At 35.4% G+C, this 25901-nt stretch overlaps 1 protein-coding gene across 2 annotated transcripts in view; it reads left to right on the top strand.

Moving 5' to 3' along the window:
* Positions 1–25598, top strand: part of LAMA3 (laminin subunit alpha 3) — a 299158-nt gene extending 273560 nt beyond the window's left edge. For both annotated transcript variants that reach the window (XM_051970336.1, XM_051970335.1), the window contains 15 exons: positions 542–661; positions 1341–1474; positions 6251–6368; positions 7016–7156; positions 8803–8936; positions 10092–10223; positions 11761–11920; positions 12763–12932; positions 16583–16775; positions 18417–18560; positions 20576–20735; positions 20833–20963; positions 22150–22243; positions 23832–23951; positions 25039–25598. In XM_051970336.1, coding sequence (XP_051826296.1) covers positions 542–661; positions 1341–1474; positions 6251–6368; positions 7016–7156; positions 8803–8936; positions 10092–10223; positions 11761–11920; positions 12763–12932; positions 16583–16775; positions 18417–18560; positions 20576–20735; positions 20833–20963; positions 22150–22243; positions 23832–23951; positions 25039–25184 — 2097 coding nt within the window. In that variant the 3' untranslated portion in view covers positions 25185–25598. The remainder of the gene's footprint in view (positions 1–541; positions 662–1340; positions 1475–6250; positions 6369–7015; positions 7157–8802; positions 8937–10091; positions 10224–11760; positions 11921–12762; positions 12933–16582; positions 16776–18416; positions 18561–20575; positions 20736–20832; positions 20964–22149; positions 22244–23831; positions 23952–25038) is intronic.
* Positions 25599–25901: the final 303 nt, after the last annotated feature.

The following is a 25901-nucleotide window of genomic DNA, read 5'->3' as shown; positions in this document are numbered from 1 at the left end:
TGACAATGAAAAAAAATACTAGTTCTCCCCCCAAATTCAGTGATTTTGGGAAATTTGTCTATCTTAAAAACTGGAGGATTCATTTCCATTTATATTCATCATATTCAGCAAGCTGATTGAATAAAGCGGAATTAGAAATGGAAATAAAATCTGGATATTTTTCAGCTTGTGAAGTTTGCCAGAAAAGGAGGGCACAGTATATTAAGCAAAGCCTCAGAAGGAGGATCCTTTGTATTCAACCAATAAGCATTGATTAAATTTCTGCTGTATGACAGTACTATGCAGGGAATGCAAATACAATAAATGAAGTAATTCCTACTGGCAAGGCATTTAAATTTTAATGGGATATATATATATATATTCATATATATGATGTTTATTTATAATTGCATAGGTGTATAGAATAAATATAAAAAGAGTAAATGCAGATGAATATAAAGTAGTAAAATGTTAGATAGTTTGAAAATCATAAGCTTTTTGCTTTCCATTTTCACATGAAACTGAAAGGCTATTATATATAAATTTGTTTTCATGTTTGTAGGATTTCTTTATATCTTTAAGTATGGAAAAGGGATATCCTGTGTTGCGATATAAACTAAATTCAGAGCTTCCACAAGAAAAAAGAAGTCGGATACTCATAAATGATGGAGCAGATCAGATGGTATGTAATTTTTAACTTTTAAAAATAATAATTCTCATTTCTCTTAAATCAGTTAAGTCAAGACATTTGAACCAAAGAAGCCTGCTGAATGATTTTTCAAGGGGTCCATGCTATGTGATGATGAATGAATTGCTAGGAACTTGTTCATTTTGTTAGTTGAAGATCAAGAAGTGGAATATATGTAATTAGAATCATTTTAAATGTTATATACCAACTCTCCCCCTCCCATAGACAATGTAATTGAGTATGTTTAGTATTTTGTGAATGAATGGAGCTGAAGAGCTACATGAAGCAGAATTAGTGGGACTTGGGTAGTCTATTTGAAACAAGGATGCTTTTATTATTTTGGGGGTGGTATTAGCTAGGTTGCTCAATAGGCAGAGCACTAGGCCTAGAATCAGGAACATTCATTTTTCTGACTTCAAATCTGACATCAGACACCTACTAATTGTGGGACCCTGGGCAAGACACTTAACCCTGTTTGCCTCAGTTTCCTCATCCATAAAATGAGCTGGAGAAGGAAAAGGCAAACAACTCTAATATTTTTGCCAAGAAAATCTCATATTGGGTCACAAAGAGTCAGACATGACTAAAAAACGACTAAATTAAAATTCCTTCCTGGGTAAATTATGTGTATTTCTTTAGCCATTTGCTGATAAACATCTCATGTTCATTTCAGATTACAATCAGGATGGGGAAAATGCAAAATGTTCTACGAGTAACTGTGAATCAAACACTCATTGAAGTTTCGGGTAAAATTTTCGATTTCAACACATATTATCTTGGAGGAATTCCAATCTCACTCCGAGAAAAGTAAGGGAAAAGATTATTTTCTGCAGTCTTTATTTAATTAATGTCTAAGTGTCTATTACATTTCTTTTTCATAAAAGAAACAGAAAAGAAATTGTTCACCTCAAAGCACTAACAGTGTCCAAACTTCATGTGCCTCTTCTGCTGTGGGCACAAGTCTTCTGAGTTTGAATTGGACAACTAGTCTGAATGGAAAAACCCAACTTGCAAAGGAAGTACATAATAAAGATAACAATAGCTCACATTTACCTACCACTTTTTAAAAGTTTAAAAAGTATTCTACCTGCACGATTTCTTTAGTTAATCATGAGATTCGTTATAGAAACAAAGCAAGTCAGGCAAAGTCTTTCTTCATGAGCTGTCCAATGATTAAGCCAGGGATATTTTCTATGCTGTTGAAGTTTAGACTCGTTGGGTAATATTTGAAGCTGGTTGGAATTTTTTCCAGTTTGTAAACTCTATGGAAGATTACCAGGCATTGTTCTTATATATTTCATTTAGGCATTTGGCAGAGGCAACTTCTCCTCTGATTCCTGCCAAGGTTTTCATAACATTTTGTGAAAAAAGAATTCTCTATGTTAATAGGACAAGTTTTGAGCTGTCATGATACCTCTAAGAACCTCAGAATGAGAAAATTTTAAAATCAAGTAGAGATGCATAATGTTTTCACGTTACTCTTAAGTACAAATTCTAAATTCTGCATAATCTTGACCTTTATTCAATTAAGGACTACTTTAAGGTTGCTTATTCTTTATAGTGCACCAGAGAGCAGAAAGTAGAAGATAAAGCAATAGTCTGCTGAACTGGATTAACACCAGCATCATTAAGAGGGATGAGGTTTCAAGCTAGTAGTATCTACTAGAAAAGAGCTTTATAATAGCAGTATCCAGTCTGTTGACTTGAATAAAAATATTCTTGGTATTTAACTAATTTGCAGATGACCCAAAGGTAACTGATCTAATAGATGACTATATCCAAAAAAAAAAGCTTGATATTCTAGAGCAGAGGTTGGCAGCCCATACTCTGATCCCTATTTTTTTAATGGCCCATGAGCTGTGAATGATTTTTAAATTTCTGAATATATTGTTTTCAAGCCATATGTGTCTTGTGAACCTTAGTTTGCAGACCTCTCAGGCTAGAATACTAGCCAATAGTAAGATGAAGTTTAATTGGAATTAGTGTAAAGCCATAAACTTGGTTTGAAAAAAGTCAACTCCTCAAGATGAAGGACTTGTGGCTTGACAGCAATCTGAAAAAGATTTTCCTGTGAAAAAGATTTGGAGGTTTTAGTGGATTGTGAGCTCAACTGAATCAACAATTAACCAGAGAGATGATATAACTTAGACTGCATTGAGAGCGTCCAGGATATGAGGTGCAATATTCTCATTGTATTCCAGGCTTTTCAGATAACATCTGGAGCAACTGCATTTAGTTCTAAATGTCATATTTAGTAAGTTATTAATAAGCTAAAGAACATCCAAAGAGCAACCAGGATAATGATAATAATAATTATTATTATACCTAATTAAAGTTTGCAGAGCACTTTCTCTACATATATTATTTCTTGCGTTCTTCACAATAAACTTGTAAAGGAAGATACTACCAGAATTAACAACTCCATCTATAGATGAAGAAATTAAATCTCACAAAAATTGGATGATTTTCCTATGGTCATATGTCTAGTATATTGCAGTAGAGGCATTTGAATGCAGTCCAAAGTCTCATAGTCATCAGACCATATGAGAATCAATTGACAGAACTGAATGCTTATCCCAGAGAGAAGACTTAAGTGATCATCACTGTGTTCAAATATTAAAAGGATTGTCCTGTATTGGGTATTTAGTTTATTCTGTTTGGTCCCAAAGGACAAACCTGGGTTTGTTGATAAATAGAAGCTATAAAGAGGCAAATTTAGGCTTCACATAAGGAAGCACTTTCAAACAATTAGAGCCATCCAAAAATGTTGGAAGAGGAAGTGGGTATTCTCTTACTAGAAATCTTCAAGCAAAAGCTTGTCAAGGATTTTGAAGTGAGATTCTTACTCAGAAATAGATTGGGAGCCTATGGGAGCCTTTTCACCTCTGTGATGTTATAAGTCACAATAATAATAGCTAGATTCACATGGCCCTTTAAGGTTTGCAAAATGCTTTACAAATATTATTTCACATAACTTTGTAAGGGAGCTGCCATCCATCCTTTCTTACAGATGAAGAAACTGAGGCTGGTAAAGTCAGTTAAGAAGTATTTTTAAGTGCCTGCTATGTGCTCAATACTCTGAAAGCTTTTTATTACAATTTCATGAGAATACACACATATATACACACACACACACATTATTTTTTGATTTAGTCATTTTCGGTCATATCTGAGATTTGAGATTTTCTTGACAAAAATACTGGAGTGATTTGCCATTTTCTTCTCCAACATATTTTACAGATGAGGAAACTGAGGCAAGCAGAGTTTAGTGACTTGTCCAAGGTGACACAGCTAGTAAATGTCTGAGGTCAGATTTGACTGGGATCTTCTGGATTCCAGACCCAAGTTACTGAGCTACTTTGTTGTCATGTGTGTGTATCAAACCTATGCCTGATATAAAGTAGGAAAAGCTAATAATCAGCCCTAATATTTCCCATTCCTTGTGGCACAGTCAATCATGAGTGTGTGCCAAGATATCCAAAATGTAGTCAAATGCTCACACAGTGTACTTCCATGAGATCAGAAGCACTATGTAAAAAGATATTAGCATTAGAGAATGTGCAAAGGGGAGAAGTGAAATGGTTCCCCCATGACTGGCAACCAGTCTCTCCTTTGACACATTGATTCGATGACCAACAACAATAATAGCAGAATTTATGTAGCTCTTTATTGTTTACAAAACACTCTGTAGACATCACTACATCAACCCTCCGAGGTGGGAATTTGTGGGTATTATTCTTTCCATTTTAGACATGAGCAATGGCACAACTAGTGAGTGGCCAAGATGAGAATGGAAGCAGATCCTCTCCCCCCAATTCTAGAGACTTGTTTGTTTCCATAATAGCTCTTTAGAATAAATTGTCTCCTACCTAAAACCTCTTAAAGATCAAAGAGAGTTTATTAAGCTGAAAATATGTATAACTATTAGACAAACTGCAAGAAAAAAAATCATTCTTCTCCCTAGATCTGAGGCAAAAAAGGCATTTTATTTTTTAAAAGTCTGCAGCCTGATGAATATTTGTTTCCTCTTTTTTCTTTTTAATGATTTCACTTCATACATATTACATGCAACTCAGCTGCTCATAATGAGTAAAGAAAAAATGATACAAAAGCAGTTCCATCTAGAAAAGTGAGCAACTTAAGAAATTCATAAAGAAATCTGCTTTATGTTTTTCTTAGCAGATCATTTGCTTTGGAAATCCAAGCATTTTACCTAGCTTCAGGCAGCTCAGCCTAAATTCAGATTGGAAGCCAAATACAAATGCAAATGACTGAGGCTGCTGCCTTGTCATAGGAGCTGTTGTAGATAGTATGGAAGCTTCTTTTGTCTCAGTTTTCCAGCTGTGGTCCTATTTCTCTCCTCCCACACAAAATCAACTTCTCATCATTAAAACATCAAAATTCAAATATCTACTGCTTATTGGTGCTCTGCCTCTCTCACTTCTTGTTGTATTAGCAACCCTCACTATCTTTGTGATCACAGACAAGTTGATTTTTATGACTTTAATTTCCTTATTAGTAAAAAAGAATCAATTGGTATTGATCCCCTTAAGGATACTCCCAGCTCTAAATCCGATATTCCTATAGTGTCATCATTCATTTTAAATACTGGAAACACAGGTATAAGAACTTGAAGTAGACTTTCCATTTGTCACAAATAAATCAGTCTCTTAACTCCTGTCTTTTTAATTCTGTATATTTTGACCACTTTGTGAGGTCTTCATGAGGATAAAGCTAAAACTCCTTGTAGCCAATGTGAACTGAAAAGTACTACTGATGTGTTTGGGGTTTAGCACCAGATGTTGAGATTTGATGTTCAGAACCAAATGTTGGTGTTTGGTCATGTGAAGAATTCACAATGGCCATTTTCTTTGGCAAAAGGTAGGTTTTTTTATGAGAAGAGGTGACAGACAAAATGAAGAGATATGATGGACACCAGTAGTAGTGAATATGAAATAGTTTTGGGAGAGCATATCGTTAACAAGGAAAGGGTTTTGTTTTTTTAATAATTAACATCGGAAAAGACAAATTCCCCAATGGAACTCACAATTAACCAGGAGAAAGGAAATTCTCCAGGAGGAATATTCCATTGACAGCAGATTAAGTCTTAAAAGGATTCACTATTCTAAAAGAGTTAGTTTGCTACAAGAAGGAGAAAGACACATGAGGCATGATGGGAGGATGAGAGGGATGATACTATGAGGCATGGGGAAGCGAGAAGGAGAAAGAGACCACAAGGCAGAGTGCCTTGGAGGGCTTAACCCAAAAAGAGTTCAGCCAAGATGGTGTGGGCCATGGACAGATTTATAGGAGAAATTTCTGAGTAGACACAGCAAGATGGGGTTACTCAGAACCTCCACAGTAGGTGAGACTGTAAGGTTAAATTAATTGCCATCAGTGCCCTTCCCTCCTTCCCTCAGAAAGAAGTAATTTTATTAGTTCTTCAGAAGTCTTTCTCTCTCACCCTTACCTAATTACTCACTAGCTCACCACTACCAAATACAAAATATTGTAATTATGAACTATGACACTTAAATGAAATGGGAATGGCAACTAAAGCCCTTTTTCTCTTTCCTAAAATAGGTTTAACATATCCACTCCTGCCTTCCGAGGCTGCATGAAAAATCTAAAGAAAACCATTGGTGTTGTTAGGTTGAATGATACTGTAGGAGTCACCAAAAAGTGCTCAGAAGACTGGAAGGTAATTTGGAGAGTTGTTTCATGACTCACTCTTACGAAGAGTTCCATGGGACCTGGACTATAATACTAATTCTGTAACTATCTGTAACTTTGGACAATACTCCATGGACCCCAATTTTTCTATCTGTAAAATGAGGCAATTGGATTAAATCATCTCTCAATTTCTTTTCAGCTATTAAAATCCTATTAATCTAAGGATTCCAGTCCTTTGCAACTACTGGACCAATTTACTTTTTGTATTCATGGAATTTTAATCTCATGATCTTTCATAGTAAAATGCCATTGGATTATAATCAGCAATGTCAGACTCAAATAGAAATAGATTCCCCAAAAGCCACATATTGACGTAGAAAACCACAGATTAGCATTATCTATGTTATATTACATTTTTATTTATCTCAAAGACAAAAATATACAAAATATATTCTTGAGAATATAAAGATGGCTGACCTGTTAGATTGCTATACAACATCTCTCATTTCTTTTTAAAGTTACTAAATAGATATCAAACTATACACATCGCTTCAGACAGAATTGATAAGCTATGGGAATAAAGGAGGGATGCAAAATTGTATTTTAATATTGTATTTTAATTTTAACAGTATATTGCCTAAGATGCCAGTGACTAATTCTCTCTTTGTGTTTCAGCTTGTACGAACAGCATCATTTTCCAGAGAAGGACAGATAAGTTTCATTAATGTGGGGCTGCCAGATCCCAACAACTTCCAGTCTTCGTTTGGATTTCAGAGCTTTCAACCCCATGGCATATTATTAAGACACCAAATAGGGGTAGGAAAATGATATTTACATTAAATATGCAATCATTTTATAATTCAGCCCAAAGAATGTTGATGGAAACAAGCTTTGGTCAATGAACACAATTTGTTTATTCCCCAGCACTCAGTAAACATAGATTAAATGCCCATTATGAGCAATCCCCTGTTGTGCTTACTTTTTTGACCTAATACATTCAATGTTATATTTTTTAACAACAAAATGAGCTTTGTCTTCAGACTTAGACCTAAAAGAAATCAAATTCATAAAAAATTAAATATTTAGGTAATACACAGTTCTTTATTGTGCATATTCATGGAAAGACTTCAAGTAAGATAAAAATAAATTTTCCATTTTGGGCCCCTAAGGAAAAAAATAGATATATTTAAAAGAATCCCCACAAAAGAGCAATGGTCTTGGAGTAAGAAGCTCTGGTTTGGAGTCTTGGATCCACTAATTCCTGGCTATGTGACTTCAGACAAATCATTTAAATTTTTTGAGTCTGTTTCTTTAATTGCAAAATAGAGAAAATGCTTTTTACTAACCACCTCATAGGGTTGCTGTAAAGATTAAACTGAGGCCATTTATGTGGGAACAATTACCAAGCCACCATATAAATATTAGCTATTATTATGGTAATGATCTCCAGATCTACTATAGTCCATGGGTGTAATAGAAGCATTTACTTTCCTGGAAGAACCAAAAGAAGTAGGCAGACTTTTCATGTAGATCCATATTGTAGGACTCTACAATGAGCTGTGTAACTTATTTTGAGCTAATATGTGCCTCTTGTAACTTCAGAGGACGCTGGAAACTAGCTGGCACAGTGGATAATAGAACATGAGAGCCGGAGTTAAGAAGAGTTACATTCAAATCCTTCCTCAGACACTTAATAACTGTGTGACCCTGAGCAAACCTCAGTTATCTCATCTGTAAAATTGGGATAACACCACCTATCTCCTAGAATTGTTGTGAGGATCAGTGAGTTAATATATGCAAAGCATTTTACTTCTTTTTAAATGATCAGCCCTTAGCTTAACTCCTGACACATAGTAGCCACTTAATGTTTATTGATTTAATGATAATTGATCAACTTAGCTGATATAAATATGTAAATGTATTCTGTGGAGCCTTATACATCTTGAATTTTTATAAAGTTCTAGCATTTTTTAATAAAATTTCCCTGTTGAGCTGTCAGAACTCTAAATTAGGAACAGACTGCTGCTTCTTGTAGTTCCTATACTGTGACTTCTTTCAGAGTCTTGTTCCTTGAAGTCAAGAACAGCTTTTTTTCCCCTCCTTTATATTTGAGGCCCTCCACAGTGCTTCACTCCTCATAAATCCTGTTGCTTAAGCTCCTTTTGGCCTCTGTGCCCATAAGCCTTGCAGAGGTGGCTTTAGGAGTACTGATTCCTATGTTGTACAATATTAGAAATGCTAAATATTTGAGGGGGGCAGAAAGGAGGAACAAAAGACCTATCTTTAAGCCCATAGAGCTTGTCTTTAAAACTGGCTCAGAAAAGTCCATGCTATCTATAAACATTTTGCAGTCATTTCCCCAGAAAAAATTTTGGTTATGAATTTGGTATGTGAAATAGTATTAATATTTAAATGACAATTCATTGCATTGGTAATGGTGTGGGGTTTTGTGTTGTTTTCAGACATATACCCTACAAATCTCTCTGGAAAATGGTCACATAGAATTAAGTTCTAGAGATCGTACTATATTGAAATCTCCCCAGACGTATATGGATGGTTTACTACATTATGTGTCTATAATAAAAGATCATACTGGGTAAGTACATATGCATTTGTGCTGGAGGAAAAGAATCCAAGATATCTTTGATCTTTGTCAATGTAACAGCTTCTTTAAACAGTACAAAATGATCCTTTCAATTCTTACTAAATGGTTTCATGAGTTGGCTGTGACTCTGAAAACCTGTCACTTATTGGCCAACCTTGTGGTGATGAGCCTCTCCAGAATTAGGCAGGTTGGTCTTCCAACAACAAGGAGAGAGTCCATTATGGGCTTGTCCTCCAAGGTTTTCCCATCTAATAGGATCTACCAGAACTTGTGATATAGAAATATGGGCACTGGTCTTTGAGTATTCAGGATCATCTCCACACCCCAGCTTAGAGAAGCATCAGAATAGGACATCTGAAGTAGGAAAAAAATTAAAAATGTTGATTTAATCATTTTAAAATCCTTTTATCAAGGAGTTAACGTCAGGTTTTCTGATCTTTTTATAAGGGTCATAGAGGTATCTGCTTTGTAGTCATATAAAAAATCAGCAGCCTTGGATTCAAGACTTTTCTGTGACTCATATTGGCTGTGTGAACATGGGCAGGTCACTTAATCTGTCAATACTCTAGGGAAGTCTCTTTAAGTTATAAATTATAGAGAAGGGGCCAACATGTATTGGTAGAAGGAATTTCCTCATTGGAGAGTTCTCTATATCAATTAAATCACAACTGTAGTCATTATCTTTTTATAACACATTCAATTCTTGATTCTACCATGATCTTGCTTTGAAATATAGAAATTCCTTCAGTTTTAGTGACAAAAGTTATAGAATGGACTGATTACGAGGCTATTTTCTGTAAAGAATTTGAATATATCAAAGATCAAAATCAGTATGTTGGTTCAGTTTCTTTTCTAGCACATTTTATTTTCATTAAAGAAGCTGGCTAGCAGTGTGTAGATTACCAGACCTGGAGTCAGTGCAAATCCAGCCTCAGAGATGTAATAGTTATGTGATCTTTGGTTGCTGTTTGCCTCAGCTTTCTCTTCTGTAAAGTGGAAATAATATTAGCACCCAGTTCCCAAAGTTTTTGTGAAGATCAAATGAGAAAATAATTGTAAAGCACAGTACCTAGAATATAAGCACTATGTAAATATTAGTTATCATCATCATCATCATCATCATCATCATCATCATTATCTTCCCAGACTAAGACTTCTGATTGATGACAAGACCCTAAGAGATAACCAAAGATTACCGATATTCCCAGACTCAGAGCAATCCCTACGCTTTGGTGGGAGTGATTTTGAAGGATGTATCACTAATGCATTTTTCCAGAGGTATGTGGTTTTATAAATTTTTAATCATTGAGATTCAAGTAGGAAAACGCTATTACTCACATTTTAAAGTGAGTTATATTTAGTTTTTGCCCATAGGTAACGAGGCCTATTTATGGAGCCAGAATTCTAAACATGGGCTTATGTATTCTTGTCGTAAAATCCAAACATCGAAAATATCTCTGTTTACATGCTATACAAATGTCTGAAAAACGAAAGCACACAATGAACACGCAAGCATTTTTTTTTTTCAGGAGGGATGTGACCTAAGTATTCATGACTTGAGTGTGCAGGATATCCCTTGAATTGGCTCCTTCCCTTCTCCTTTCTTCCTTGATGTTCTTCAGGATTCCATTTCTCTGCTGAGAGATGAGGCATCCTCTCGCACCTCCTTCTGGAGAGCCCACTCTTCCCAGAACTTCCTTTCTCCTGAAATCTCACTCAGCTCCTTCAGCAGCTCACTTTACTACAATGCTCATTGACGCTAGTGATAGTGGGGAAGGTGAGGGCTGCTTGCACTAGGCGTGGTGGTAAGAGAAAAAAGGAGAAGGAAAAGGGAAAGAAAGTCCTACCTGCTGTTGATGGAGTGACACAAGATTATCTAATTACCATCTAGTGTAGCTCAACAGGGAGACTGAAATCGGGAACCAGGTAATCTATATTAGCCTGTGTAATTCAATGAACTTTATCTTCTTGATTGTCAAGGGATAAAATGAAAATGGAAGACAGGGTGGAGAAATAAGGGTATATTCTTCAAACTCTGGAAACAATTTCTCATAAAATTCCCATAAAATGTTTTTATATGAGTTTATATCTTGGAGCAATTAGGTGGTGCAGTGAAGAGAACCCTGGGCATGGAGTCAGAAAACCTCAGACACTTACTAGCTGTGTATCCTGAGCAAGTCACTTAATCCCAGTTTGCCCTAGTTTCTCATCTGTAAAATGGAGACACACTGGAGAAGGAAACCACATCAGTACCTTTTTCAGGAAAATCACATGGACAAGTCCATGGAATCATGAGGAGTTAGACGTGAACAACAACAATTAGGTTTTACACTTTAGATGCATAACATATTAAATTGACTTTTGTATAAACATGAGTATTTTTGAAGCAATATACCTGAGGATTTAAGTTCCTAAATAAGTTTTCAGATTTGAAGAAATTTTGGAGCAGGGGTTCTTAATTGAGTGAGTTGGGGAGAAAGGAGGAAGGGCCATAGAAGAGGCAGAGAGGAGGGAAAAGTGGCCATAAATTTTTCGATAGTTTCCTAATTTTTCCATTTTTTCTAAATTCTAATTATATTTTTTCTAATTATATTTCAACCTAACTGGTTTCCTTTGTAATCCTATATATTTTATTTTATACATTCAAAAAATATTATTCTCAGAGATCCATAGTTTTAATCAGTTTGTTACAGGGACTCATCATCCAAAATCATGTAAGAAACCCTGCTTTGGAGTAAATGTACCTGGTACTTTGTATGTGAGCATTATCCAAGGTGATTTAGAGAAATTTACTTTTCTTTCTCTTTTGTTCCAGATTAGCCCAGAGTCCTGAAGTGCTCAATTTAGTCAGTCATACTCGGAGGGAAAAGGAGACTGTATCCCTAGGAGCCTGCAATTTAAACAAGCCACCTTTTCTAATGCTGCTGAAAAATTCAGCAAAGATCAGCATACCCAGGACATTCAACATTGATAGGGTATGCATTCTGGCCATCCACCTTGCTTCCTCTGCTAGAGATTCAAGTGTTTTCATTTATTTCCTAGATGCTAACAGAGAGATTAGAAAATCAATGACTTACTTTACGCCCCATATGAGAGAATGAAAGCCCCACAGTGGACCTGGTGCGAGATTATGAGTTTAGCGAGGAAACCTAGATTATAATCCATATAATTATGGGACCTGAGTCAATCATGTTCCTCTCAATTAATAGAGTTTAGAATGGGACTTTGGATAATTGTCTCTCTCTTTCTCTGACACATAGAAATGCTTTAAATTTCAGTTTCCTCATCTGCAAATTAGGTTGTCATAAGGAAAGTATTTGGCAACATCTATAATGCTATATAAATGGGCGATTGGATTATTGTTATTTTTATAGCAATAGCCATATTGTTGCTGCATTAATTTTGGCAGGGGGGAAATTGGGGAGATTCATTGGGGATTGGCTCCTGATTGTATGAGAAAAAGAGAGAAAATGAAGGATCCAGAATGACTGTAGTTTTGAGTTTTGATACTGGGAAAAAGGCAATGCCTTTAATAGAAAGAGAGAAGCCAGGTGGCAAAGTATAGCAACACATCCCATTAGTTGTGATTCTATTTTCATGCTATAAATATCTGCGGAAAAAAAGGAGCCCATGGTTTAGTGGACTAAATGTCAGCCCAGAAACCCAAGGGTTTTTATGAATTCTAATCCTAGCATGGTCAGTCTTTGCTTTCCTGGATGGCATGAGAAAATCATGATTAAATAAATGAAAATCTACAGGACCAATATATCTTACCTTATCATAATTTCTAACTTTTTTCCTCCATCTTTTTGTGCAGTTACAAGAAGATATGCGTCCTGCCCCTCTGATGAAGAAAGAGATTCAGACAAACACCCAGCACTGCGTTGAATCACCTCAGTCTCAGGTTTCCAAAGGAACTTATCGGTTTGGAGACAGTCCCACTAGCCACTTGATCTACACATTCCCTAAGCAGATGCTGAAAGACAGGTATTGGTATAATGCTTTGAAATTTTGTTTTATTCCAACTCAATTCAATTCACTTCAACCATGATTCTCAAAGCCCTAAAATGGGAGGAATAGAGAGGGCTCTCCAGAATTATTTAATGAGAAGGGAGGAAAAAGGACTTCCCTCTTTAATCAAACAATAAACATTTATTAAATACTGCTAGGCAGTGTTTCAAGGGATACAAAGAAGAGGCAAACCTTTGCCTTCAAGAAGCTTACATTCTAATAGAAAAGAATTGGACTATTTGACCAACAAGCTGATAGTGTGCAAAGGACAAATGGCAAGAGTGCCTACAGTGAGTTCCTCACACTTGAAATAAAAGCATGTTAACATACTGTATAAGGGTTGACTTTAGCCCCAATAACCACTTTGGAAACAGGAATGATCTAATTGTAATTTTTCATTCCCAAATTGCTTTTTGCTTCTAAGAAAGTCCACATTCCCCCTTCCTTGAATTTTATATTCAAAGAGAAATAATTATTTTTCAGTAGGATAGTTCTCAAATGGATTATTTTTAGATCAAGTATCTTGACTTCTTTGTGGTGGTAACAGTGAAAAAGGATTTGGCAGCTAAGTGGTGTAGTGAATAGAGTGGGCTTGGAATCGGGATGACTCATCTTCCTGAGTTCAAATCTTATCTTGCCCACTTACTGAGCAAGTCACTTAATACTGAACCTCAGTTTCCTCATCTGTAAAATGAGATGGAGAAGGAAAAGCAAACCACTTCAATATCTTTGTCAAGAAAACTAAAAGACCTAACAACAACAATCTTATGTTTCTATTACTGAGAAAGGAGTGAACCATAATACCACACTAAAAGAAAGGAAGGAAAGGTCTTTTTGAAAAGGATCTTTTTTTTAAATCTATTTTTAAAAAGTCAACAAGAATTCTTAACAGGACACCTTATAAAATTAGTTTTCAAAAAGACAAGTCATTTTAATATACTGAATGGAAGATCAGCAAAAACTGGGGTTGAGTGCTCCCTGTGACAAATACTGGCAGCCTTTGAAACCTGGGCAAGTAATTTTAGCTCTTCATACCTTGGACAATTCTCCCAAGATTATAATTTGCAAAGTCTATGCCAATCTGCACTGGTAGAGGGACTTGGGGAGTTTCCCATGCCAATGAAATCATATTACAATTAAAATAATAATAATAATAATCACAATAATAGCATTTATATAGTGCTTTAAAATTTGCAGTGCATTTTACATATGTATCTAATGCAATGACTTATATCCCTTGCATGGTTTGAGTTTTCAGTTACGTTTAATTCAACAAAGGTTTTTAAGTGCTTATTATGTTCCTGGCACTATGTTAGATATTGGGCATGCAAAAACAAAAATGAAGCTGCGTCTAGCCTCAAGCAGCTTACTGTCTCCTGGAGGCAAACATCATGTGCACAGAGAAGTTAATGTGTTCACAAATAAGTTCTAATGTTTCTGTTTCTGTCTGTTTACTTTACTCTGAAGTGACCCAATTGCAATAAGTTCTTAGAGCTTTTGAAAAGTACATAGCAGCCTAAGGAATGAGAGGAAAGAGATAGGAATGGTGATAAAAGTTTTACAGGAAGAGGTAACCAGCCAAACTGTCACAGTTCTTGTAGATCGATTCAGACTAGCCCTCCTGGAAACTTCTTTGACTACCTAATTGGAAAAAAAATTCCAATTTACACATTAGTCTATAAAGAAAGACATTCCTAAGCCAACATAAATGGCATTTGTAGCCCATTTTCTTGACTCTTTCTCTATAGGATGGTTACTCACAAAGCTAGGTTAACCTTATGATAATGCTAGATGGCACCACAAATAGAGCACCGAGCTTGATGTCAGGAAACCACATCTTCCTGAGTTCAAATCTAGCCTGAGATACTTATCTGGATGATTCTGTGCAAATCATTTAACCCTGTTTCTCTCAATTTCCTTATCTGTAAAATGAGTTGCTGAAGGAAATGGCAAAACACTTTACTTTCTTTATCAAGAAAACCCCAAATAGGGTTCTGAAGAGTCAGACAAGATGAAATGGCTCAGCACCATAAAAGTTTAATATATATTACATATAATGTGTATTATATTTACATATATTACATTACACATTATTATGCATAATAATAAGTTATTATAAGGAAGTATTTTTCACACACTATTTCTTGGTCCATACAACATCCTCAGAATATAGGTAGTCACTATTTTATCCTCATTTTACAAATAGGAAACTATTACTTGCCCTAAATCAGACAGAGTAACATAATAAGGCTTCATATCCTTAATAAATACAAAGTATTAGGGTGTTATGTGGAGAATGCCTGGTATATCATAAAGTACAATATGAGCTATCAGTATAAGGAATATGTCAGACTTCTGTCTTCCTGCCAATGTTCTCCCATAGTTATTAAAAAAACAGCTTACTGAAATGTAGAGAGGATTAACAACAGCTGCTTTAGCTCCAAATATTTACAAGACTACATTGTTCTTTTTTTTTTTTTCGGGAAAATGCAAGGTATTTTTTTTTTATATTTTATGCTTCTTGTTCTAAATACAGGCTCTCTCTTAATCTTCTTCCTACTCTCATTTAATACACCACACAATAAATTTAGCCCTTAGGCAATTTGGGTGTAAAAGTTTAACTGTCACACAATTTTCCATCTGGTCTTTTTTTCCTCAGGGATATAAGGGCCATTGGTGATCATTATTTGCATTAATAAGAATAATAACAATACAGCAGAATATAACATCTCAGATATTTGGTTCTTTCACTGACTTTACTGAGTATTAGCAGTATGCTACTGTTTTAAGAATCCATTTGGGGTTTTCTTGGCAAAGATATTAGAGTGGTCTGCCATTTTCTTCTCCAGCTAATTTTCCAGCAGAAAAAACTGAGGTAAACAGGGTTAAGGTCTTATAGGTAATAAGCATCTGAGATTGGATTTGAACTCATAAAAATGAATCCTCCTGATTTCAAGCCCCTTGCTCTATCCACTTGCTGCCTTTCTTTTACCTCCTCATCTATGAGACAAGAATAATAATAGCATGTCCATCCTGGAGTTTGTTTTGAAGATAAAATCATATAATATTTGCAAAAACTTATGACATCCTGAAAGTGCTAAGTGCTAAATATATTCATATTATCATAAAAGGAAATAACCTCCTGCTGCTTATCACTCACCCTTCTATGAACATATGTAAAAGGTAATATATATTTAGGGGCATAAAAATTCCACCTTGCTATTTATTATGTAATTAGGCAACCAGCTAATAGCCACCATAAAATTTTATGACAACTTCCTAGGAGAGCAAATAAATAACAGCAATTGAACTGGGAAGTTTTCTCTCTATACTTCAATTTCCTGAAAGATTCTACAAATTACTAATTTAGCGAAATTTCTTTTCATTCTGAACTTAACAAATGCCAAAGAAAATGAATATTGGCAGATACACAGTAGAGCAGAAAAGGAAAATTGTATATGACATCTCTTATTATGTATAGTATGGCTTCCTTTTTTAGGTATATAATGACTTTCGATGCTATTGTGCTTGTCTGTGTACTTCTTTCTGGTCTCTCTCTTTGGTTTTCTTTGTTTGTGAGTGGCAGTAAGTCTTCCTACTCAGTATCTGGTCTTTGTCTCCTTCAGTTACAGGTCACAGTTTGCTGTGGACATACAGACAACTTCCCCTGCTTCAGGACTGGTGTTTTTTATCGGGAACAAGAGCTCTTGGATGTTGCTTTACATTTCAAAAGGACGCTTTGTCTTTTTGCTGAAGACAGAAGCAAAGAAACTAAGACTGAAAACCAAAGAGAAATTCAATGATGGGAAGTGGCACACGGTAAGAGCTGCTCTAACAGTAGAAAACTTTAAAAATGTGTGCCATGGAAATCACCCTTTACAGATCCAGTATACTTGAAAAAGAAGAATAAAGTCAGTAATTCCATCTCCTGAATAGGTCCTGATGAGAACCTATAAGAGGCAGTATCATACCTTCCCATATATTCATTGTTTTAAATATTTAACACACTGTATCTATGCAACTTTTCCTTGATACTGAGAAACTTCTAAACATAAATTTTGCACCAAGATGGAATTGAATATTTTTATTCCTCAGACATTTTGATCAGGCCTGCATTACCCTATGCTTCCTTGCCTTTTTCAATACCCTAGGTCATAATAATAGTAATAATATTCATTATTCATTCATATAGCACTTTTAAGTTTTAGAAAGTATTTTACATAAATTATCTTGCTTTAAAACAATATTAAGAAAACAATTTACAAGTGAGTAAACTAAGTCTCAGAAGTTACTCACATAGCTAATAAATGTGAGGACCCTCAGAGGTTATCTAGTTTGATCCCTCATTTTCTAGATGATAAAATTGAGGTTTAGAAAGATTAAGTTTCTTTGCAATAGTCATATAATTGGTTAGTGTTAGAGATATGATTTGAACTAAGGTTTTCCAGATTCCAAGTCTGCACACTATCCATAGTTCCAAACAACACTGAATCCACATATAAAGCTCTTCCCACTGCACTGCTTCTTTAAGTTTGTCATTATCCTTACATCTAAGCAAACTGATAGAGTAGTCTCGTTTTCTAGTTGTACCCTTACTATGCCTGAGATGTCTTTCCCACGGCTTCCCAATCCTTCCTTCCTTCTCCAATCAGGTTGCTTTCATAATCTCATTTATCATATTACCTTTTACATATGTTCATAGAAGGGTGAGTGATAAGAGGCAGGAAGTTATTTCCTTTTATAATAATATGAAAATAACTAGCACTTAGTACTTTCAGGGTATCAGGCCACCCCTGATTTCTAGTTATATAAAATGTTAATGTAGGTGCCCTGGAGCCAATTCAAAACAATTTATGAGAACCAACTGTTATATTTTCTTTGGAAGCATTTATTCTTCAGAAAGCAACAAACATTAAAAATGAGGCTTTGATTTATTGTTTTCTTTATTGTCTAGGCTTAAGGTGATGGAGAAAAATAATAATGCAGATTAAATTTTAAAGTGTATGATACATATTTTGGGGGGTGATGCACCAGTTGATAAATTTACCAGCACACCTCTAAGAGATATCATCTACTCCAATAATCTCTTTTTCCTGAAGATGAAACAGTGACACAGAGAGGTTTAATGACTTGCTAGTTTGTGTCACTTGAAGCTAGAAGCCAATTTTTCTGCCATCCATCTCAGTTCTCATACTTCATTGCTTCTCTTACAAGAAAGCATAAGGTTATGAGAGTGTGAAAGAAAGAAAAGAGACTAGAACTGGCACCAGGACACTAGGGTTTGAATCATAGCTTTGATACTGTAGGGATAAGCGTGCAAGTCCCAACACTGAGCTGCCTGAAGTGCCATCAAAGTAAGTTTTTTTTTCTCTTTTTGATCCTAGTAACTAGTAGCAGAGTTCAGCTTCAAATACCCAGTCAAGGAGAAATCTAAATGTGAATGTTTTCTTTCTCTCTAAGGTTGTGTTTGGGCACGAGGGAAGGAAAGCCCGTCTTGTCATAGATGGTCTAAAGGTCCAGGAAGGAAGCTTGACTGGAAATTCTATCTTTTCTTTCAAACCATCACTGATCTTCCTGGGGGCCTCTCCCAGGGTGAAACTGAAGGTGAGTACTTCTGCTCTTGGGGAATGAAAATATTCCAACTGTGGAATTATAAATACAATCATGATATATAATGCCTTCCTTCTAGATTTCTGGGTTTAAAAAAAATCTACTTAATTCCCATAAGTTCCACACTCTACTCCCAGAAAAGATTCTTTTTTTTAATCCCTCAATCCTAAGGAGCTCACAATCCCTAACAGAGTGAATCAATAGGGAACAATCTCTCCATGCTAGCCATGCTAGCTGGAATTCTTACAGTCCTCATTCCAGCAAGAACAGAATAAAGATTTCTTCATAGTTTGTCCATAATTACTTGGTTCAATACATCATGCTGAGACACCTTGAGTCCCTTAATATTAGTCAGCCCATAGGGATCATAATTACATAATTAATTTTAAATTGTGGTCAGTCACAAGGAATCTGAATCCTGGTGGATTTGAAAGGTAGACTGATTTAGTGAGTGATGTTAAGTCATAAGAACATTTTTTTCAATACTATCGGGACTCAAACCAGTTGTCTGTCCTTACCAGTATAGTGTATCTTGTTTCGATGCTGATACAAAATTGGCTGCAGAATTTCAGAGTAGAAAGGGATTTCAGAGGTCATCTGGATAAAGCCATACCCACACTTAAAGGAGAAACTGCTTTGTTTTTCCCCCACAAAATATGACATCACTGAGCCTCTCTTTGAAGAACTCCTATAATGAAGAATTTACTCTCTCAGATTGCAACCCTTCTACTGCAAGAATTACATCCTCTATGGGCCCTTATTTGACTGTGAATGTTTGTTCCATCTGGTCCAGTATTTATTTAGTGCCTACTCTGGGTAAAGGATTGAATAAATAGACAATGTATCTCTAAGATCATTCATTCCTCTTTAAATTAGCCCATTATAATTTGGCTATTTATTAATTAAATATTTTATATGGATCATAACATCCATCATAAGATGCTCCATATTACTTGTTGACCTCATTACAAAAATAGGGTTAGTGCCAATGAATGTCTGTAAATTGCATTTAATTCTTTTTACAAGAAGCACCCACTAGGTTTAATGAGTATTTTTTAATAATTCAAAACATCCCAATGGTGTATAACATCCACATTTGCCTTCTAATTTAATTGTAGGACATTTATGAAGTGCTGGGACTTGATGTATCTGATGATGTGTTTAGCAAATTTCCACTTGTTCGGGTTTTTTAGAATTTGGTAATTCATTGGCCCCTTTTCATATATTAGAATTACCTTTCATTAAACTCTTAACTCAATTAGAAGAAAATCTGGAAGATGCTTTGTACCTTCAAGGGAGGTGGCAGGATTAAGAATTATAAGATAGTAGTTTCTCCTACTATACTTTCCACCTCTTTGTTGTGTATGTGTGTTTTATAAGTGGAAAAATATACACAGTTGTCTATGTGATTGCGTATGTCATACTTTATATATAGGATATATTATAGGATATATTATGTTTTTTTATTTTATTTTATTTAATAATAACTTTGTATTGACAGAATCCATGCCAGGGTAATTTTTTACAACATTATCCCTTGCACTCGCTTATGTTTCGTTTTTTTCCCCTCCCTCCCTCCACCCCCCCCCCCAAGATGGCAAGCAGTCCTATATATGTTAAATATATTGCAGTATATAGGATATATTATGTTAATATGTATGTATCTGTGTGTGTATATATATATATCTCTATATATCTATATATATAAAACATTTACACCTACATGTAGGAACATGTTTTGCACAAATGTACATATAATTGTGTGTGCATGCACATATGCATTACAAATGTATGGTGTTTATGTATACACACATACACATGCATACACATATTTTATCTATATATGGAAAGATAAAAAACAGAAATTTCCCTATAACCAAGCCCAATCATAGCTTATTTTCTAATAAGCCAACCTTGGCCTTTCCCTTGCTAATCTCTATGTACACATATTGTTTAGAACTATCCATTTCCTATAATTAAACTTCCTTTTTTTCTACAAACATTTGCAGAGCCTCCCCCAAAACAGCTTTGTCGGCTGCCTGAGGAACTTTAAGTTGGATGGAAAGGCCTTAGATAGTCCCTCTCAAAACTCTGGGGTAAGACCCTGTTTGGGTGGCCCTCTTGAAAAAGGAGTATATTTCTCTCAAGATGGTGGGCACATCAGCTTTGGTAAGAAACAACTGCATGAAGTTTTTGTCTCTAAGTCATTATTAAGTTCATTATTTGAGCATTTTGATTAACACTTATAATTTTTTATTTTTAAAAGATGACTCCTGGATGCAGGGAAAGGAATTTAAAATAGTTTTTGGAATTCGTCCGAGAAGCCTCACTGGAATTTTAATGCATTTTGGAGGACAATCTGGGAAGTATTTAAGTGTTTATATGGAAGAAGGAAAGGTGAGTGATAGTTTTATTTCTATTCTATTGGAGCTAGTGCCTGGCACAGAGTAGATGATATATAAATGCTAGCTATTATTATTATTAAGGGCCTGCACAAGGGTGTTAACTATGTGAATGCAGTAAAGCAGATGGTGATAGTGGAGGAAGAACTGTCTTATCTGGCAGCTGATTGGATGTGGAGTGTGAAAGAGTCTAAAGTAATCAGTTTAAAGAACTAAACAGAAAAAAGAAAGCTTTATGGGAAGGAGGATATCATGGCTGTTGTCAACTATTTTACCATACAAAATCAAATTTGCTTTGGTCACAGAGGACAAGATTGGGAGTAATGTGTAGAATCTTCAAAGATACACATTTAGATTTACTGTAATGAAAAATGTTCCAGTAATGACATTGGTTTAAAAAAAAAAAAGAGTTCCCTTACTCCCCTAGCAAAGAATGACCTTACTTTAGACTCTTTCACACCCCTTTCTTTTTAGCTCTGGGTCAGCTGGAAGAGTTTCTGATTATGAAAGAATAAACCACAAGTAAAATCAAGAACTCTCCACTTGAAGGAAGATAATGACATAGTTTAATTTAGTACAAAACTACCAGGAAAGGCCACATCATCTACTTGTGTGCAGATTTTATGTAAATATTAACTTAGTTTTCCTTACATGAAAATTTGATGTGCCATTAATAAGGTCTAGAAAACATTTTTAATATCCTCAAAGAAAAGCCACTATAAAAATATAAAATCCCTATCCCTACCACCAGGTCATTTGCCCCAGCCAGTATCACATTTTGCCTACCAAATATCACCTGTTGATGGATGTAAAACCAGATGTGTTTCTGTATAAATTTCAGGAAGGACCTATCATCTAACTTATTGATCTTTAATATTTACCAATAACATTTAAGTAGATTTGAAAACATCATCTTAATAGATTGGAAAAAGCTGCACTATTGCTCTGCATCGTTGGTCATTCTTTGGAACATCTCACTGGACATTAGCACTGGACAGTTAAGAATATGCAGGGAGAGGAGCGAGCACAAGTTGTAGATTGTTTTTAGTCATTTATATATGCCCAATACCTGGGCTGTTCCTTGGAAATGTTGGTAAAATGAATGGAGCAAAAGGAAAAGAACTAAGAAAGCTTCTTCTCTTCCTGGAAGAACTGATGGTAAAAGTACTTATGTGTTTCAGGTCACTGCTACTGTGGACAGTGGGGATGGTAAGATGCTGACATCAGTCACACCCAAACAATCTCTGTGTGATGGACAGTGGCATTCTGTGGCAGGTATTGTAACAGATGCTAGGAAAGATGACTTTCCAGTTCAAAATGGATTATTTTCAAATTTTTTAATGGAAGTAAACATTTGGTTTGTAATTAACCAACTCTGTCAATGCCAGTGTGCAGTGAGGAAATGAAAGTCTGTGTCTCTGTTCCAAAGTAAATCTGTTCTAAACCTCTAGCTTGTGCATATGATTTAAGAATTCTGTTTCCCATCTATTAACAAATTAATATAATGTTTGAACCTGGATTCAAAGGTTCAATGGATTCAAAGAAAAAAGCTCAGGTTTATGTGGACTTCTCATTAAAATTTTGTGCAACTGGCAGTACAAGATTTATAATTCCTGTTTTACAGTTGAGGAAAACAAAGCTTAGGAATGTGAATTGATTTGTCTAAAGTTACACCCTAATTAATTGTAGAGCTGGGGTTACAATGAAGGTCTTTTGATACCAAATCCTCCACTCTCTCCACTGTGCTAAATCAGTTATGTGTTCCTTAGGGTAATTGTTGGAGTGTGCTTTTTGCTGTAGAATGGGATTTTTTTTCCTTTAAAAATACCTTTTGGGTGGCCTTTAAAAGCCAATAATGAGGGAAATTCAATAAAGAAGCAAGTCCTTAGGCTAAAAGGAAAAGTAGCAATAGGCAATTTTACTTCATGGAAATGTGTTACTATGGAAAGTGACCTTTCTTTGGAGATAAGTTTCATGATTGCTTTGACAATTCATTAAGCTTTAGCATTCTCATCAAGAAGATGAGGGCAACAGATTCTTGCATTGGCTTGGTCTCAGAGCTATTGTGAGAAATGCCCTTATCTATCTTAAAGTGCTACAGAAATGTGAGACATTATCAATAGTGGGCACTGTCTTCAAAACCCTGCATATGCACAATACATACATGCATATGTACATGCAAAATATGTATTGCATACAAATACATAATATACACACACATACAAAATGTATCCATATATACATAAAAGATATGCTACATCCATACACATACACATATATTTACGAATGCACATATCTGCATATATTTTTACATTGTGCTTTTATCAGGATAGGGAGCTCCTTGTCAGGCTTATCCTATACCAATTAAGACAGTGCCTGCTCTGTAACTTAGAGAATGATTTGGGATTCTGTGAGGTTAAATAATTTATCCAAGATTCACACAGCAAGAAAATGACAAAATCAGAATTTGAACCAAGGCCAGATGTCTATCCACTATGCCATATTGCCTCTCTACAGATAAACAGATACTATAAATGTGAATTCATGCTGACATTGTTTTTGGTGTTTAAGGTCAGGATCTTATTTTTTTTTTTTTTTTGCTAGCTTAAAAAGATCTGTCAGAAAAGTATAATTATAAGCTTATTAACATGGGATAAATCTTTTGTTTGGATTGGGGAATGGAATTCAGCAGTTTACACTCTGTGATACTCTGTATCAGGATGAATTTAGAATCATTTATTGAAAACCATATAAAGAAATACAGTAGGTAAAACTGGCATTGTAGTTTAAGTGTTTACTCACACATGGGGAGATCCCACTGCAGGTCGGGGAGTGTAACTGACTGCCTTCATTTCCCACACAGTCACTCTAAAGGAGAATTTGCTGCAGCTCGACCTGGACACAGATAGCAGCTATGAAGCTGGACAGCTGCCCATCCTGCCCGCCAGCATCCAGCAGCCTTTGTATTTGGGAGGCATTCCAGGTGACTATTCTTCAGGCTTTCTTCTAACCTCAGACAATCACTTCCAATACAGTTACTAGATTTATGGATTGGTGACTAGATGCCAAGAGCAGCTGTGTGCTAGTTTTCTTAGGAGTGTGGGGGTGTTGGAGATTTTGAAGCTTTCTTATAATCAAGGACTCAAAATACCAGTATAATGGGCCCATTTGGAAACCAGGATGCTGCTGCTGGTGCCCCTTTATTTGATAGTTCAAACCACTGCTGTTATTATATCCTGCCTCATTCTGACAATTCTCTAAGGGCTTTTTTGGAGCTCCATAAGAAGCTGAGTTAACTAGCATATTGATTAAAGCAGAGGATTTGAGGAGAGAAGTGAAAAAAAAAAAAAGGAGTTCTTTCTGCTTTGGTCATTAGCTCTTCACTAGTAAGCTAGTGAGCAATGTGGAACCAGAAATAGAGACTCAGGCAAGCTGAAATATAAGCAAGATAAGGATCGTGGGCTCTTCGAGCTAGAAATTAGAAGGGACCTCTGAGGTGTCTGGCCCAACTCCTTCATTGTACAGATGAAGAAACTGAGGCCTATGGAAATTAAGTGGCTTGTCATAAGAGAGAGAGTTTCTAGGCATAATACTGGGATTTGAATTCAGGTTTTCTCATCCCTCAGACTGTAAGCCTGGAAATAATAGTACACATCATCAAAATAAATACTAAATGTCTAGAAATATCTTTCTGCTCTCCTGATGAATTTATTTCTCCTCCAAACTAGACTAGGTATCAGCTTTATAATTATTCCATGACCTTCTGCACTAATCATAATCATAATTTATGATTCATAAATCATAAAACAGAAATCATAAAACACTGATTTACCTTCCTTCAAGACCTAAAAGAATCAGCTTGATCAAAAAAAAATCAGCTTGATCTTAATTTACTAGCATGTAGTTTAGGGATATCCTGCATAAAGTTAGAGAGAAAAAAGGAGAGAATGAATTTTTTAGGTTGTTTTTTCCCCCTACAAGAAAGAAAAATTTAAAATACAATGCTTGCCCTACTCATTACTTTAAACATAAAGGTCATACATTAAGTGTTTCTCTCTTTCTTCTCTCAGCTAACTTGACAACATTGAGACTGCCTGTGCAAAAACCCTTCTTTGGCTGCCTCAAGAAGATCACAATCAACAATGCAGCTGTCTCTGTCACAAAGGCCTTAGAGGTCCGGGGAGCTGTCAGTCTGAATGGCTGTCCTGTCCACTAACTCTAATCAGTGATGTGCATAATGAGAAAGTCTTTGGAATACAGTATGGACAGAGTCGTCCAAGGTCCTGAATGACATGGGATTCATCTTCTTGAATACTGACTCTCAGATAAATATATTTCCCACTCTTTTCAACATAATTCGAAAATCAAGATGTCCAAAGTGGCTTAACAACCAATCTCATACCTATTGATGGCCCCATATATTCCTCTGTTATTGGGATTGTAGACGTCTTCAACATTCATGTATATTTTATATAAAAATGTTGTTTGTTTGGAAATATAAGCAAAATACTATATGTTTATAATGCAAAACCTAATTTCTTATTTGTTAAAAAAAATAACATCAATGGAGATTGAAGCACTTTAAAGTGAAATTTTGATGGGGCCGAATAAATGCAACTTATCCTTCCAATTCTCTGTTTTTACATAAAATTAACACAAAATTATTCTGAAAAGATATAATTGTTATTATTCAATAGTTTACACATGACACAAACACATGACTTTGTGTCACAAGAGTCTCTACAGAGGCAGGACCCTAAGAATATTAAAGAGGTATAAAGCAAAGTGTTCTCTGAAGGAGATCAAAAGGAAAGGTTTGACAAGAAAGATTGCAACCAACAAGTGAGAATAGAGTGGGTTTTTCAAAGGAGATGGAATCTGAGTTGGTTAAGATTTTAGATTTAAGATAAGCATAAGATTTTAAAATCAGAGT

The sequence above is a fragment of the Antechinus flavipes genome, chromosome 1 (assembly GCF_016432865.1).
Source record: "Antechinus flavipes isolate AdamAnt ecotype Samford, QLD, Australia chromosome 1, AdamAnt_v2, whole genome shotgun sequence".
Lineage (NCBI taxonomy): Eukaryota > Metazoa > Chordata > Mammalia > Dasyuromorphia > Dasyuridae > Antechinus > Antechinus flavipes.
This window is presented reverse-complemented; position numbering and strand designations above follow the sequence as displayed.